Source organism: Macaca fascicularis, chromosome 11, assembly GCF_037993035.2.
Source record: "Macaca fascicularis isolate 582-1 chromosome 11, T2T-MFA8v1.1".
NCBI classification, from domain to species: Eukaryota; Metazoa; Chordata; class Mammalia; order Primates; family Cercopithecidae; genus Macaca; species Macaca fascicularis.
In genome coordinates, this window is record NC_088385.1 from 19,101,980 (window position 1) to 19,120,346 (window position 18,367).

General features: G+C 37.4%; 1 protein-coding gene and 1 long non-coding RNA gene across 3 annotated transcripts in view; one reads left to right on the forward strand and one right to left on the reverse strand.

Annotated features, from left to right (window-relative positions):
* Positions 1-6,450, reverse strand: part of SLC15A5 (solute carrier family 15 member 5) — a 92,569-nt gene extending 86,119 nt beyond the window's left edge. Inside the window, exons 1-2 of the mRNA XM_005570252.4 lie at positions 5,458-6,450; positions 693-915 (exon numbers count right to left, since the gene is read on the reverse strand). Of these exons, the coding sequence (XP_005570309.3) occupies positions 693-915; positions 5,458-5,818 (584 nt within the window). The 5' untranslated portion in view covers positions 5,819-6,450. The remainder of the gene's footprint in view (positions 1-692; positions 916-5,457) is intronic.
* The window catches only part of LOC102145268 (uncharacterized), an 85,574-nt gene that overhangs the window by 12,388 nt on the left and 54,819 nt on the right, over positions 1-18,367 (forward strand). For both annotated transcript variants that reach the window (XR_281776.4, XR_006690743.2), the window contains 3 exons: positions 436-837; positions 1,470-1,565; positions 2,618-2,684. This is a non-coding gene — a long non-coding RNA (uncharacterized lncRNA). The remainder of the gene's footprint in view (positions 1-435; positions 838-1,469; positions 1,566-2,617; positions 2,685-18,367) is intronic.

Sequence of the window (18,367 nt, forward strand, 5' to 3'; positions counted from 1 at the left end):
TTGGGAGAGGCAAAGATTCACAGAAAGGCTGTTTGATTTTCATGGAATATAAACTCTTTTAGGTGTTGGGAGCGAACTGGGTGAGAAACAGAGATGCTGGGTGATGTTTTAACAAATTGTTAAATACTTCTTTCATCTTTGCATCTTCTCTCTGCATTGGCCTAGAAATTTATAATTTCTCCCAAATTAGTCTACTACAATACAGACGTGCTAACAGCTACCTTTTTTTGATCACTTACTATGTGCCAAGTTCTTTGCCAGCAGTACACATGGTGTTACCTCTAATAAAACTGGAGAAGAGGTATTATCCCCCTTCAGAAATGAATAAACTGAAGTAGAGAATACATGACTAGGTCAAGGTCAGTCAGCTTGTGTTAAGCAGAGTCCAGACTTCCACCCAGGTCTCTGGTTCCAAAGCCACCTTCTATTCTGCAGGTCAAGGCACTTCAAATCTTTTTACCTGGAGGATAAATGTATCCGTGTGTGTTGGGAAGGTGCTGGTAAGCTGTACTGGTCTGCATGAGATTTAGAAGCTCCTGTGATTACTGACTGAATCATCATCACAGATTCATTCCATCGTCACTTAGCCCAATTCATCACAAAGACTGAACAACTACTACCCAAATGGAATCAGAAAGTAAACAGTGAGGACGGTCATAAGCCTCTTTTGTCTCCTAGCCAGTGCTACTTACCAGTTAAAAAAAGACATTGTTTTTTGTGATCCATACTCCTGAAGGCCAAAAGCACCCAGTGGACAGACGATGGCTCTTATGCCTCCAATGCCAAGGCAAATGGTCAACAGTGCTACGTAAAACAGCCTGTGCTGCTCTGTTTTTGGTATGTTGTTAACTGCATGGTAAGTGCCCAGATAGAAATCTTCCAAGGGAAAAGCCACCACAGATAACAAAGCAGTGCCTGTAAGTGGAGAAAAAAAAGAATAAATGTAACATAGAACCATTGGATCACCAAATCACATAATAAACAGGGTTTTTCCTCTGACAGTGGCATCATTTTGTGATTGTCTTATCCAAACGTTTATGCTAGTCATTGCAATTTCAGGGATAGCCTGATGTTTTCTAATTGTAAGAATTTCCTTCAATATGTGTCTTAACTAATCCAGAGTTTTAGGTTATTTTTCTTCCTCAAGCTTGAACTGTATTTTCTCCCAGAATGTATAAGCAAATCGTGTTTATTTTGCCAAAATTAAAATAACTCAGAAAAGCATTGTATACAAAATGAAGCTGTTAGTATTCCCACCCCCAGAGAAAACCACTGTTAATAAAGGTTATTTGTTCCTAATCAATCGAGTGACAGAAAACACCATGATCTCAGACATCTCGGAAGCCTATTACATAAAAGCTTTTAAGAAGAACATTATTATCGTTAAAGAGAACACAGTCTTTTTTTTTTCTTTCCTACTTTTCTTTCTCCTTGTAATGTCTTTCTTATTTATCTTATTTCTCACACAGCTGGATGGAGCCTTCTTTGCCACATACAGGGGTGAGAAGGCTGGGGACAGAGGAGTGTGAGCTGGAAGGAGAGGGGACATAAAGTGACAAAATAAGGTTGAGTATCCTTCTCTCTTCCACCTTGCGGGGACCACATTTGATGTCTTTCCTTGTCTAATAAAAATTACGGTACAATTCCATGCTTTTGCTAAGCTCTTTATATTTTACAAAGGATGCTCATGAACTATATGTTTCATCTTGAAAAAACTTTGTGATGTGAGTGGATAGATTTTGTTATTTATTTTTTTAAAGAAACAGGTTCAGTGAGGTTAAGCGGCTTGCCTAATGTTATAAAGTAACCCAGTTGTAATCTCCCTCTTCTTGGACCTCCTACCATCAAGTAGTCAAATACTTTTTTTTTTTTGGAAATAGCATTTCCCCCCCATCAGATTACAAAAGTAATACGTTCTTATTTCAGAAAATTTGAAAAATAGAGGAAAGCACTCAGAATAATACAAAAGGCCCATAATCTCATGACTCAGAGATCATCTTTACTTTTATAAAATAAAATATTTTATAAATATTTATATTTTACTTAAAAATATTTTACTTAAATATATATAAATATATTTTACTTAAATAAATTGAGATTACACTGTTGATTTTTTAATGTAACCAAATAATATGAACAATTTTTAAAATACCTTTATACTTTTCCAACATGATTTCTAGTGATGATGTGATATTCTAATCATAATGTATTTTAAAAGACCTTTTCAGTTATTTTAAATGAATACCATAAAATACCCTGACACATAATTTTTGTGCACATCTTTATTAGCCTAAGTTCTAAGTCAAAGGCATTCCTATTTTTATTGCTTCTTAATACCACTGGCAAATGTTCTTTAACAATGCAACAAGTTAATCTCCTACCATCATTGTATGAGAAGACCTTCATTCATGGTAGTTAGCATCATTAATTTTTTTGATGATTCGATTAGTGAAAAATGACTCCTCCGTCTTCGTTTTGCTCTTCATTTTATCAATTTGGCATTAGTGTTATTTGGTATAAATTTTTATAGAGTTATTTCATGTGGTTTGTTTTCTCAATTAGATTATAAATTCTTTATAGATAAAAATTTGGTCTAATGCTTCCATCTCCCCTACAGAGGCTTTCACAATGTAAAGAATATATGCACTGAAGAGCTATTTGGCAACAGATTCATTTACCGTGAGGTGAGCCCTTTAAATTATTGAGTTTGAAATGTTCCCTTTTAAGGTTAGCCGGATATGAAACTAACTTCTCTCTTTCTACCACTCACTCAGTCTTCTCTTCTGTAGGTGTGATGTGAGGTCTGGCTAGACAAAGGGATGTCCAAAGAGGATGGACAGGGCAACTATTTCATGCAGCAACTATTTACTTAGGAACAAGGCACTTTTAGTTTGAATGGTATATTTGTGTAATTTAGAAAGGCACTTTCCTTCTGTCTTTTGAGAAAATGTCATAATAGGCTGATTGTATTAAATCAAAACTTTATCTCTATCTGTTGTAAAATGGGGCAGCAAAAAGACAAATCTATGACATATATGAAGAAAAGTCTCCTCTGTGATGTGTGCAATTGTGTATCTCATCATCAGTATGCCCGCATTTAGTAGCTCTGTAGAAGCACCATGATGTGTCATACCCCCTGCTAGGTGGTGGGGGTCCACTGGCTCTTCTCTCCAGGAACTGCTGAGTCCATCAGAGAAGTCAGCCATGTAGGTGGACTATTATGTTATAAAGTGATGGATGCAATCGTATAAGTATTATATGGGTGTGGTTGAACACAGAGAAGCTAGCAACAACGCTATTTGGTTCTTGAAACAATAGCAGGAATTTTCCAGTCATGGATAAGGGATGGAAAGATAAGGGAAGGTGACAATTTCAGGAAGAGAGAAGAGCATGTATAAGATTAGAAAACTAGGGAAGGAGGCCAGGAGAAATTAGCAAGGTTGGGGTTGCATGTTGAATGAGAAATCTAGAGAGGTGAACTTGGTAAGGTTCTTGTATGCTAAATTAATAAATTTGGATTTGATTTTTTAGATAATAGAGCCAATAGAGAGATTTATTTGTTCAGGAAGTCAGTGTTGTTGGTAGAATGGAGTATGAACTGGAGACTGATTGACAACTGGCAGCCGAGTAAGTAGGCCATTGGAATGGTCAGAAAGAAGAAAGCTGCATTTTTTTCAGCCAGGGTTGTAGCAGTTCAGACGGGAGAGACTATTTTTATATAACCTCTAATATTTAGTGACTGGTTGGAATTTGATGGCAGCTGTAAGCAGAGGGCAACAAAGAAATAACTTTTAGTAAAAAAATGAATGGATGTAGAGTTGACTTAAGTCTTTTGTTTGCCAAATTCCAAACTTGGGATTTCCATCCTGTCTGATGACTAACCTCAGAATCTAGACTGATAGAAATTACCATGTTAAACAAGAAGTCAGCAAATGCTACTGGTGTGGCCTGTTACCAAGGTACGCAGAGTAAATTAGTCTTGGATTTGCTTAAATCTCTTCTTATCAGAAAACTTTTTCTTGGTACCAAGTGGCAGCCTCATCACTACTCATTCCATCCTGTCCCCATACCCAGCTTTATTTTTCATCCTAACTCATTGCCACATGACATCACATCTATTTCCTCATTTATTTTCTCTCTCCCTGCACCAAAAAGTCAACTTTAGCAGGAACACATGACTTTCTTCTCTCTTGCATTTCCAGACCTGGAATAATGTCTGGTACAGAGTAGTCAATAAGAAATATTTGTTGAATGTTGAGTGATTATTTGTCATGCAGTGCCTTAGTTTTTATTCCACAGAACTTCAGCTGCGGACTTTCCAGGTTTGACTTACACTCCAATGGATTCTCTGAATGGTAATTTACCACCTGCCTGAGATTGTGTGATATGTTGAGTACCTGATATCTATCCATCTCTTTCTCATCTGTCCTCCTACCAACACTCATTTCGGCTGCACCTCTCATTATTGGTGAACAGCATGCTATATTCCCAAGTTGCTCAGATCAGAAACTTGGAGCTAATTTTTGACCCCCATCACATTTGTACCTTTATTTAGTTGCCAAGTTTTTATAGCTTTTCACTTGTTCTCTCCTGAATTGGCACTTTATTGCTTAAACCATCATCCTGAGATGTTCTGATCTCTGTCTATTTAATCTCTCACTGTGGTTGACCATCCTGTATTGCAGAATAGCATTTCTCAAATGTTGTTTTCATGATATTTTCAGAGACTTCTTGTTGTTTAAGAAGAATAACTTGAACTTTTCAGTCTAAAATTCTAGTCTGTTCTTCAAATTGCTCTCTATTCCTTATTAAACTAACTTGATATTTTCCCAGCATTTCTCGCAATCGATCCCAAACCTTTGCAGATACATATTAATATATATGTAAAGACGCACACTGTGGTGTCTAATTTACTCATTTTTAAAGCATATAATCATAATTAATAATATAGAAATCATACCATCATATGCAATCTTAATTAGTATATGACTAATTAAAAGACCACCTTTGGATAAAAACATTTCTCAATTATTTTACATGAACTTCAAAAACCTTTTTTTAGCACATTTCATCTTGGTTGTGAAGCAAATAAATTTCACATTTCTGAGGGAATTTGTCATGAATTTGGACTTGAGGTAAAAAGGTTTTGGGAAGGGAGGGCATTCTAAGGAGTAGGATATATATGTAAAGGAGTAATTACTGTAAAATATAAGTGCAATGATATAGGCATCAAAGCATTCTCTAACACACACACACACACACACACACACACACACACACACACACTTACTAGCATTCTTCAAATAGTACAGAGAATGAAATACATTGAAACCACATTCTTACTTCATTTATCACATTTTGTGCTAAGAGCAGAGTGAAAATAATATAAACTAAAAATTCTAACAAAAATCTACTCAATTAAGTCACAAAACATTCCAGTCAGCAGAGGACACTCACCTAGAAAATGTAGAAACAAGCAAATATACACCAGTTTGTTTCTTCCTAAATAGACATCAGTGAGCCATCCAACAAACACAGGGGTAAGTATTGAAGTTCCAATAAAACACAAGTTTAAGATGGCTGCCTGGCAATTGTGATAGCCAAGCTTGATTGTGCAAAAGGGGATCATGTTGCAGACGACTTCAAAGAACGTGAACCTCTCACACAGCTCCACCAGAAGCAAGCAGATTCCAACCTGAATTTTTTTCACAGAGTATGAGGAACAGAAATCGCCAATATGTCTTACAGTTTTCTCCTTCTCAATGCTGTGATGTAAGCGTACTTTCTCATCAGTTATGATAAAGTCTGTAACAGACATGACTACCCTCCTTGAACACAACTTATATTAGTGATTTGAACTTCGTGATATTTTGAGCCCTATCCCTCCGATGAAAAAATAAGTAAGAAGGTTGCTTTGAATTTCACATCTCCATGCTAGAATTTCATAAGGTTTGTTTTTTGCACATGAACGTTTTTCATTTTGATGATCCAAGAGCACAGGAGAGGAGACATGAGTATTTAAACGTTCACGGTAGCTCAGTGTAGCCAAATCTGATTTGTTTGCTTAATTACTTAGCCGCTAAATTAGGATCGTCCTCCAAAATTATATTGAATTACATGAATCCAGTTGCAAACATGTGGAAACTCATCTGCCTCATACTGATAAAGGTTTAAATATTGAGGCAGAAGAAGCAGTTTTTCAGGAGAATTTGAGCACTAGATCAAGAAATAATTTGAGTCTAATAATTTCTGATACTTTAATTAAACAAGCCAGAACAGTACCAAGAGATAAAGCACAAAAGGAAATCTGTTTTGAGGGAGCACGATATCTTATCATTATTACATTTCTTGTTATTTTTGGTTGGAATTCTGATAAGAAACTTAATTAGGTAACAAAAGTGCTAGTACATTTAGGTAACAAGCAGAGTTTACAAGAAAGTAATTTAAGTGCACTAATGAAAGGAGAAAATATTAAACAAAACCCCGCTTCCTTTAAGTTGACCCCATGCTTGTAGAACAGCCTCTCAGAGGAAATCAGAATCAAAAGGTGCTATTTGACTCCTTTATTATTAATCAGTAGTCAGGGATACAGCAACCAGCCTACGCAGGCTTTGGGGAATATTGGATCTGGTATCACCCTGACCCTCCAACTGGGCGAATGAGTGTTAGCATTGTATTTTGGAAAGCAGGAGGGCCAATTAAGCTAAAAAAGCAGCAGTGAAGGAGAACACCTTAACATTTAGTGGTTTAGCTGCAAGGACATACAAAGACAAGGGACCAGAATTATTGGGTCAAAGTCGTAATAATTCAACACTTGAGTATAGGAATATTATTTTCATGCTGGAGTCAAAACCTAAAGACCAAGAGGGACTTTTGACTCTGGTTCTCATCTTTTGGTTCTGAGAGACTGGGAGCAAAATACTCTGTTTTGACCCCTCCTAATAGCCTCATAGTAATGGTAGCTATTTGTCTCTGCTCAGCATTGCTACCTTGGTAACAATGCCCCAAATTTCCTTTGTGTGAATTGATCATGCAATTTATGATCCAAACTTGGACAAAACAGTTTTGTGCAGGTGAAAAGTGATGCTATTTATAGTTACTCCTAAAACAGTTATAAACTGGGACTGTCCAGGGCAACACTCTGACATGTGTTCACCTTCCTTTGGAGAATGACTCCTATCTATTACCTGAGATTGTGGTGGGACTGTTGATCAGGATATCCCTTTTCTTCTGGCCAAGGGGGTCAACACACGATCTAAGATAGTCCTTTTACTTTTCTCCTGTGGAATTTTAATCCTGAGCAGAATGACTCAAGAGTGGGCATGGTGGCAGCTGAGTTATTCAGATGGCAGTGTATTAGTCTGTTTTCACGCTGCTAATAAAGACATATCCAAGACTGGGTAATTATAAAGGAAAGAGGTTTAATGGACTCACTGTTCCACATGGCTGAGGTGGCCTCACAATCATGAGGGAAGGCAAAAGGCATATCTTACATGGCAGCAGGCAAGAGAGAAAAATCACAGCCAAGCAAAAAGGGAAACCGCTTATAAAACCATCAGCTCTTGTAAGACTTATTCACTACCATGCGAACAGTATGGGGGAAACTGCCTCCATGATTAAAATACCTCCCACCAGGCCCCTCCCACAATACTTGGGAATTATGGGAGTTACAATTCAAGATGAGACTTTGGTGGGGACACAGTCACATCATATCAGCAGTACCCAAAAGGGACTGCCCGTGAGGCCCTGATGGAGAACTCAGCACCTCCATGGTTCTTTTTCTTCTGGAAGCATGGTTACTTTTTCCTTCTGGAAGCATGGTTACTTTTTCCTTCTGTAGAAGGCTCAAAGGATTCCCATTAATTTTGGTTTGATTTAGTTAGGCCTATTTGGCTTCTGTGGCTTACAAAGAAGCCTAAATGATACTTTACTTTTTTGTTTACCCCTAGATGGAAGGGCAAGCTGTTCTCTAGCCACTGACTGATTTCTTTAGCACCTGACAAAGTGCTCCTTCCTAAGCAGAGTAGCACTGCTGTTTCCCACGGCCTGATGATGATCCCATCTGAATTGTTTGGCTCCTCTCTTTTCACTGGCTCAAGATCAGGCTCCAGGTGGTGGTAACCTGTGGTCTGGGGACACTTGAGTCAGTAAGAGCAACAGCATTTGCCTTCTTTGGAGGGGATATTTGGTAAACCTCCAAGAGGGCCACCTACTCAGAAATAAAGTTTATTTTAATTATCTGTAAGGGGGAAAAATCTGACTTCAATAGGGACATAATAGTGCGCAAATAGGATATTCATTTAAGTGGGAGTTAGGAGAACTAAGTTATACTCCTGCCCCTTTATCACTTAAGGCAAATTTCTTCCTGTCTATGAGCCTGTTACATTAACTGCAAAATACAAACAGTAAAGTCTGTCTCAGAAGATCATTTCTGAGGCTTGGTATAAAAAAGGGCTTATGAAATGTCAAGAATTGCACATGGAAATGCCTTTGTTATTACTTGCTGCTATATTCCTGCATTTTCTAGCTACTCTAAGCAATGAGCCATAAAGAAATGTCATGGAACCACTTCCAAATTCCAGTTTGCACAAGAGACAGACGTTAGAAGGCCTGGATTATGCGGAATAGAGTTGAAGCAATGGGAAACCACCCCCTTTTTATTTGTCACATCCCTACTAGTTCTCAGTACAAAGTTCAGAGTGAGCTCAAAGGACAAGTAGTAATTCCACTTGAGAATAATACTTGGCAGGGAATATTGAATGTCATCGTCTTTATCAATAAACTTGGGCCCTTGAGTAAGACTTATGCATACTTTAGTTTTATGCAACCCCCTCCCCCACTCCAACCCAGGCTTGTTCTCTGTCCCTGCTTCTTCTCTCTGGTATAAAGTAATATTTTTCTCCTTTACAGAGGTAATGTATGTAATGTAAATTGGATACAATTTGGAAAATATCTAAAAATAGAAGAAAAACCATGGAAGTTTTTGGAGCATTTTGTTGGATGTTTTCTCCCCATGGCTCGTTTTCTTTATTAGTAGATTTAAAATATTTAAATTGTATAATTGTGTATTATTGTACAATACATTTTCTACCCCATTTGTAGGTACTGTTAAAAAGCATTTTAACATGCCATTATGAACTCTTTGTAAACATAGTTTTTTATGGTTGCGTTAATGGAGACATAGTTTGCTTAACTATTCTTCCATCGTTGGTTAGTTATATTTGTTTCAGATCAGTTATAAGCCAGCCTTTGTCAAACATTTGACCATGAACCCACAGTTGAAAGAAAAAAAAAACCTTTATAAACAGTGCTGAAATGAATATTTGTGCATAAAGCTTTCCCCGTTCCCTGATTATATCCCTAGGCTGATTTTTCTGAAGCAATATCACTGGCTAAAAGTATGAGAAAGTGTTTCAGTTTCTTGACATATAAAGCAAAATTACAATATAAACTTCAGAAATTTTTTAAAATTGGAAAGCCTATATTGTTTTTGGAAGGCAAAGACTATACTTATCACTAGAATCCTTCATTGGAAAGACAAAGTCACAAATGAAACAGAGGGAGTAATAATGTTGACCACACTTGTACGTGTTGGCAAATGCATCTTATGTAATAGAGAAAATGAGTCAGATGCTCATTTCATGAATTGATGACACCCATGTTTTTTTCTGAGGACCGAGAGCATGTGTAAATCAGATCTTGTGAGGATTGTTTAGGGAACACACTAGGAATGCAAACCCTGCTTCTAAGGAGGCTATTTTTAAATATTCAGGATTAGAAAGAATCTCTGTAAGCTACCTCCAATATGATGATAAGTTCTGAGAAAATGGTGGTGCCTTTTAAAATGTTTGTACAGTGGGTTGCTGCAATGCTTTTCCATTTGTGTATGTATTTTCAGAGTAACTTTTCATAGGTCTTCTAAACAGTAAGTATTTTTAAGGGAAGAGCTTTTCTAGCTCAATAATTCTCTGTAAATGGTATACACAAAGGTCATTTGAAGATATTTATTCTTTTAGGCCTATCGATTTCATTTAATTCCATTGACTATGAGGTTTGGTACCTGGTTTGAAAGCATTGTCAAGAACATGAGGATTGGATTCCCTATAATTTAATTGTTAAAAATGGCACATCAAAGACTTGGAGTGAAATTTTTGCTTCATTGTTCAAGGTGTAAAGCAGAAATGAAAAGATAACATATTGGGCTTTACTTTTTGCTTTGTAAAAAAAGACATTCTCTGTGTAAACCTCTACTCTTCCATTATAAAGAGGCTCTGGCAGTTGTATGATATCTATACCTTGATGCTTCTGTCCAGTGTGAAAGAGAATTACTTTAGCCCTGATATGGTTTGGCTCTTTGTTCCCAAACAAATTTTATGTTGAATTGTAATCCCCAGTGCTTGGGGAGGGACCTGTTGGGAGGTGATTGGATCAAGGAGGTGGTTTCCCCGTGCCTTTCTTGTGACAGTGTGTGAGTTCCTATGAGATCTGATGCTTTAAAAGTGTGTGGCACTTCCCCCTTCTCTCTCTCTCTCTCTCCTCCTCTGTGATGGGAAGATGTGCTTGCTTCCCCTTCACGTTCTGCCATGATTGTAAGTTTCCTGAGGCCTCCCACTCATGCTTCCTGTTAAGCCTGCAGACCTGTGGGTCAATTAAATCTCTTTTCTCCATAAATTACCCGGTCTCAGGTAGTTTTTTGTAGCCGTGTGAAAATGGACTAATGCAAGCCCCTAGCAGAAAATAACTCATATAGTCCCAAGAATATATAAGATACTCAATTCTTCTCTAATATACTGTGTTTTTTCTTTTTTCTTGGGATAACTAAGAATGAAGGGTATTTTTCTCCTGTTTTTCCCTCCACATTATGCAATGACCATTACAAACCTTGCTATTTTGTTGAATTCTACATGCAAGATAAATCAGTATAAAGTGAGTAAAGTGGGAATGAGTCATTACATGGACACCATAATGGTTAATTTTATGTATCAACTCGGCTGGGCAATAGGCCCCAGGTATTTGATCAAATATTATTCTGGATGATTCTGTGTGTTTTTGGATGAAATTTGCATTTAAGTGAGTGGACTTTGAGTAAAGTAGATTACCTCATCTAATTGATTGAAGGCCGGAATAGAACAAGAGGCTGAGGCTGACCATACCCCCGCTTTCAGCAAGAGGGAGTTATCCAGCAGACTGCGAACTTCCTTTGCAACATCGGTTCTACCTGGTTTCCTAGCAGACTGCCTTTGGACTCAACTGCCATTCTTCCCTGAATCTCCATGCTATCACACTCACGTCAGATTTTGGACTTGCCAAGCCTCCACAATCACATGAGCCAATTCCTTAAAATCCATTGATATATACGTACAAGCATATTCTATTGGTTGTTTCTCTGGAGAACACGAATATTGACACTGTTCATACCATCCCTATTGTTCATTCTGTTCATTCTTTCTTTTTTCCCCCTATTTGATCATAAAGGAAAAAGAAGGATTTAGATACAACACCGGTAGCTTTCATATTGATGTGTGGAACTGAGACCTCTTCTTGAGTTTTTGGTAGATGGGTACACACTTCCATCTAGCTTTCTAATTGAAAATTCAAACTCATCATGTTCCAAGCTTGACTCATCTTCTTCTTGCCAGATTCTACTCCTCTTTTTCCTTCTCTTAATGGTTCATGGCATCACCACTTATCCACATATTCAAGGTAAAAACACTGAGATGTCCTAGGCTCTTTCTTCACTTCTTTACCTATTATATTTACCTTTTTCAGGAAAATATTTATTGGGTCCCTAACATGTGCTAGGCTATTTTATGCTTGGTGGTGGTGGGGAGGGGCAGTGCTGTCAATTCAACATTCTTAATATTTTACAAATCCATCTTTTATCTTTGCCTTCTACTCTGCTGTAGTTTGAGTCCTGTAGCATGTCTCCTTTGCACTGCTGCCTCAGGCATTGCTTCCGTCTCTCTCGTAGCTTAGTCACTTGTACATCATTTTCATCAGTTTGCCCTAGCTGCCTACTTCTTGTCCCTCTGACTTGCCTGATTTTTGCCATATGTTATATTGTTTTCTTTTTTTTGACTTATTTCCTATTATTTTCTTAATAGTGTTATTTAAAATGGCTTACTTTGAAAAATCAAGTAATTTTATTTAACAAGGAAACTTTTATTTTCAACTTTTATTTTAGATGCAGGGGACAATCTACAACTTTGCTATCTGGCCATATTGCATGATGCTGAGGTTTGCGGTACAAATGAGCCCATCACCCTGGCAGTGAGCTTAGTACCCAATAGTTTTTCAATACTTGCCTTCTCCCTCCCACTCCCCAGTAGTCCCCAGTTTCTATCATTGCTATCTTTATATCCATGAGTACCTAGTGTTTAGCTCCCACTTACAAGTGAGAACACACAGTATATGGTTTTCTGTTTCTGTGTTAATTTGCTTGAGATAATGGCCCCTAGCTATATCCATGTTATTGCAAAGGACATGCTCTCATTCTTCCCCCCTCTCTCCCCAGACGGAGTCTTACTCTGTCACCGGGGCTGGAATGCAGTGGTGCGATCTCGGCTCACTGCAACCTCAGCCTCCTGGGCTCAAGTAGTTCTCCTGCCTCAGCCTCCCTAGTAGCTTGGATTATAGGCATGTGCCACTATGCCTGGCTAATTTTTGTATTTTTAGTAGAGACAGGGTTTCACCATGTTGGCCAGGCTGGTCTCAAACTCCTGACCTCAAGTGATCCACCTGCCTCAGCCTCCCAAGCTCTCATTCTTTATCATGTTTTCATAGTATTCCATGGTATATATGTACCACATTTTCTTTATTCACTCTACTATTGATGGGCACCTAGATTGATTCCATGTCTTTGCTATTGTGGATAGTGTTGCGATGAACATGTGAGGGCATGTGTCTTTTTGGTAGAAAGATTTGGTTTCTTTTGGATATATGCCCGGTAATGGGATTGCTGGATTGAATAGTAGTTCTAAGTTCTTTGAAGAATCTCCAAACCACTCTCCACAATGGCTGAATGAATTTACATTCCCACCAGCAGTGTATAAGCATTACCTTTTCTCCACAGCTTCATCAGCATCTGTTGTTTTTTTGACGTTTTAATAATAGCCATTCTGACTCGTGTGAGATATCTCATTGTGGTTTTGATTTACATTTGTCTGACGATTAGTGATGAGCATTTTTAATTTTTTTGGGGGGGCTACTTGTATGTTTTCTTTCGAGAAGTATCTGTTCATGTCTTTTTGCCTACCTGGCCATATTGGCCCATCTTTAATGGGGTGGTTTGTTTTCTGCTTGTTCTGTTGCTTAAGTTCCTTATAGATTCTGGATACTAGACCTTTGTCAGATGTGTAGTTTGAGAATATTTTCTCCTATTCTGTAGGTTGTCTGTTTACAGTTTATTTTGCTGTGCAGACGCTCTTTGGTTTAATTGGGTCCCAATTGTCAATTTTTATTTTTGTTGCAATTGCTTTTGAGCACTTAGTCATAAATTATTTCCCAAGGCTGATGCCTAGAATAGTGTTTCCTAGGTTTTCTTCCAAGATTCTTATAGTTTGAGGTCTTAAATTTAAATCTTTAATCCATCTTGAGTTAATTTTTAATATAGTGAATTATAGGGGTCTAGTTTCATTCTTCTTCATATGGCCAGCCAGTTACCCCAGCACCATTTGTTGAATAGGGTGTTGTTTCCCAATTGCTTAATTTTGTTGACTTCATTGGACATCAACAAAGGTGAATGTAGGTGTGTAGCTTCATTTCTGGGCTCTCTATTCTGTTCCATTGGTCTATATATCTGTTTTTATACTAATACCATGATATAAAAACCAGTGCCATGCTGTTTTTGTTACTACAGGCTTATAGTATAGTTTGAAGTCAGGTAATGTGGTGCCTCCAGCTTTGTTCTTTTTGCTTAGGATTGCTTTGGATATTTGGTCTCTTTTTTGGTTCAATGTGAATTTTAGAATAGTTTTGTTTTTTTTTTATGTCTGTGAAAAATGATGCTGATAGTTTGATAGGAATAGCATTGAATCTGTAGATTGCTTTGGGCAGTATGGCTATTTTAACAATATTGATTCTTTCAAACCATGAGCATAGAATGATTTTTCATTTGTTTCTGTCATCTGTGATGCCTTTTAGCAGTGTTTTATAGTTCTACTTGTAGAGATCTTTCACCTCCTTAACAAGGAAACTTTAAGTTACTACCATAAATGAAATTACTTGTCATAAATGGAAGGTAACGATAAAGATAAAAATACTACTTAAAAATAATTATTAACATTTACTATTTTTCTTTGGCCAGGCTGTTCTAAGAATGAATTCATTTATCTTTGAAACTATCTTATGAGGAAGATACCATTTTTATGAGCCTCATCTTACCATTATGGAAACTGAGGCACAGAATAGGAATAACTTATTCAAGATCAATTACAAGTAGTAGAGCAAGGACTTAAATTTAAGTGGCCTGATGCCACCACCTCCACTCAACATATGCTTTTTCCTTTATATAATAAAAAAATTGAAAGTACATAAACAACCACCTTTTTTTATAGCAGGATTCTACATTATCTAATGCCCAAACCGCATATCACTTATAATCATTTCAATTTTCAAGATATTGGGAAACACTTTTCTATTTAATCCTCACTAAACCTCCAGAGATTTTTTTGTTTAATCTAAACTTGTTCAATATGCTCCCTTGCTTAAAGTCCGTAAATAATCCCTTTAAACTATGAGATCAAGTTAGAAATTCTTTGCTGGCACAAAAGGCCCTTTATGATCAAGTTCCTGCCTTGTGATAAGAGTCTTCCCTTGCTCTTCTGCCATGGAGCTGGATAACATGCTCACAGTCCCAGGACTATGCCATGTTCTTTCACCTTGTCTTGCTTTTTCACATGCTATTTCTCGTTCTTGGGACACTTTCATTTTCCATTCACTTTGGGAACTTCTCTTCATTCTTTAAACTTCAGCATAAATATCATGTCTCAGTAAATGTTTATTTGATTCTCAAAGATAGGCTCTCTGGGCTCTTAAAACACTGCTTCTATTTCTCTCTTCTAATACATATATATTATATTAATTAGTTTGAATGCCCCTTTTCTTGCTTACCATGAGTTTTTTTGATAACAGAGGGCAGATTCATATTTATCTTTATAAGCCTAGCACAGTGCCTGGAATGTACTAGTTATTTCAGTGCATGTCCAGTGGCTTACATGGCTGTGCCGTGTGATATACTCAGACATAAATTACTTTCATTCAGACAAAGTTCTACAAGAAGTACTGCTTACTATATTTTCCTCCCAATTGGCTACCAGGATCTTGACTCTTAATAACTGGGTAAAATCTACTTGCTACCTATGTATTAAAACATTTTGAGTGAATGAATGCCTGGTTGATTTTCTGAAGAATGAATGAATGAATAGTGTAGGTTTAGACATTGTCAGGATGTTATGAATGAAGTAAAAGCATTACTATGCAGCAAGTAGACTGTATCTGACTACTAAAAAATATTTATTGAGCACCTAATAGAAGCCAAGCACCAAAATGCTATGATGACAAAATACCTATCTTGGTTTTATGGATCTTACAATCTAGTGAGGGGTACCAACAATTAGCAAGAACTACAGTCCAGTGAGCTATATGCTATGAAGAAGGAAGAAGGAAATGTCACGGAGGCATATAGCAAGGCTTGCATCTCAACCTGAGAAAGTCCACATAAACCTTTCCATGGAAATAATACCTGTGCTTGAGATCTAAAGGAGGAATAGAATTCAGCTGGGGGAAGATATATAAGGCTAGGATTGTTATTAACAGAGGGTATGCTCTCTGTGATAATGAGCTTGTTACTGTTTAAGGACCTGGAAAAAAAGCTTTTTATGATTTAAGGCAGGAGCGGATTTGGAAGTCCTGGGTCAGGGACCTGGAGGAGTTGGGGGAGAAATGAGACTGAAGAGCAAGAAAATCCAGATCATACATAGCTTTATAAGATGGAATTTTAACTCATTCTCGAAGTCATTCCTGGACCTGTCTACATAGAGTGAATTTCTACAATAAAGCAAGGTATAAAGAGCTAAAGTCTTTGATGCAAAGCCATTTTGCCTGTTTGGGTCTGGGTGCCAATTAAGAGGTACTAGTGAGATTTGATAATTCTTAGCTATTTATTTTACTACTACCACCACGCCACTGCTATCATCATCTAGGCAAAATGTACAGAAACAGAAGTACCAGGATTTGGCAGAAAATTTGATAGAATTTGATAGAAAAATCGAGGTAGAATTTTTTTTTTTTTTTTTTTGAGACGGGGTCTCACTGTGTCGCCCAGGTTGGAGTGCAGTGGCCGGATCTCGGCTCACTGCAAGCTCCGCCTCCCGGGTTCACGCCATTCTCCTGCCTCAGCCTCCGGAGTAGCTGGGACTACAGGCGCCCGCCACCAAGCCCGGCTAATTTTTTTGTATTTATGGTAGAGACGGGGTTTCGCCGTGTTAGCCAGGATGGTCTCGATCTCCTGACCTCGTGATCTGCCCGCCTCGACCTCCCTGAGTACTGGGATTATAGGCGTGAGCCACCGCGCCCGGCCTCGAGGTAGAATCCTAATGACAGAAGGGAGAGCATCAGAAATGCTGTGCAGGTATCTAGCGTAGGCGTCCTGGTGGACGGTGGTGCTATTCACGCAAGGGAACAGACCAGGACAAAGGAACAGGACTTTACCATTTGACATTTTGAGTTCGAGGCACCTGGGGCATATCCAATAGTTGATGAAGGAAGGGAATCAAATTCATTTTCTCTCTCTCTCTGTCTCTCTTTCTCTCTCTCTCTCTCTCTCCCCCCATCTCTTTTTTTCATAGGAAGTCACTTTTTCCTTTGAGTGGAGGTGAAACATATCCCCCACTGTGCAGAAAGAACACAATGACATTTTGTGTAACAATGTTAAACATTCCCAAGCCAAAAGCAGCTTAGAACATTACTATTTAATCACCCTCTCCTGAATACCATTTGGATTTCATGAAAATTTATTGGGGCACTGTGCTATTCCTTTGTGAAGTACCTAGGAAAGAATATAGAATGCTAAACATAAACTGTAGAATAGCGATGAATTGGAGAAAAAATTAAAGTTTTTATTAAAATAGGAAAATGGACAGGTTTTAGTTGTTTTGAAATTCATTGCAAAATACTTATCAAAATTTAATTTTAATTTCTACACTTGTTCTTAGCCCAAAGGCCGAGAAGCTATTGAATTAAACTAAATTAAATTTAAATTTAAAATCAAATTTCATTTATTTGAGTGTCTTTTTTATTTCTTGGAGTGAACTAAAGAATTTGGCTACTATTTTAATGCAAGATTATATTTTCATTATAAGTAAAACATAAGCATATGGATCACGTAGTGTTAGTCAATGTCAAGATAAAACTAATTCTTTGTCATTCATCTGAGATTTGAGTTTTGACTGCAAAAACTTTAGGGAAGATGTGGAGGAGGAAATTAAATTGTCAATGAATGTTAAGGCCCCCACTTTTCAACCTATCATTTGCTTAGAATATGAGTTAGTAGACATGTTTTGAGGAACTGGCTACCTTACAGAAGGCATCTTACTGTAAGAAGGGCAGGATTGGTGAGGTGGATAAAGAGTTAGGATGGTGATATCTGATTTTTATAGTTCATCATTTTAGACCAATTCTCCCCTAATTTCAAACTTATACAACATTAGACTTGAAAGAGGGCATTTTGGCCAAGTCTTTTATGTTACATTGTTATACAGCTGAAGATCTGAGAGGTAAATTAGCTAACTTAACTAATTAATAGCTTGTCCTGCAATACAATTCATGCCCCTTGGCGGCTAATCCCATTTTTTTCTTCAACATTGTAATTGGATAAAAATCTGTCCTAGAGCTTTGAAGTTTGAGTATCTTAAAAATTAGAAATTGACTTGGACCAATAGAGTATATGCCTAATCAAATCCATAATACTATAGAAATGATTTTAGACTTAGTTCTTCCACTATCTGCACAAATTTGCACAATTAACTTCTTAGGACCTCAGTTTCTTACACAGTGACTAAGGGCTTTGGATTAAATGATATTTAAAACACTTTCTAGTTCTCTGAGTCTAAGTTCCCTTTCTAAAGACCCTGGAAATTTACAAGAAATAAATCTTTTTCACAGTAGTAATAGAATCATCTTCCTATAAATTTTACTTTTCATTATATGTAAACTATGCACAGGGTATAAGCAAGATTTAACCATTTTGAAATATGCAATTACCATGGTTATGGCTAGATTTCTATCTTCATAGTACCCTCCCTGTGGATCCAGTTTGAGAGATGGACACAGAGGAAAGCAAAGGAAGAGCTACTCCATCTTTCTCTCT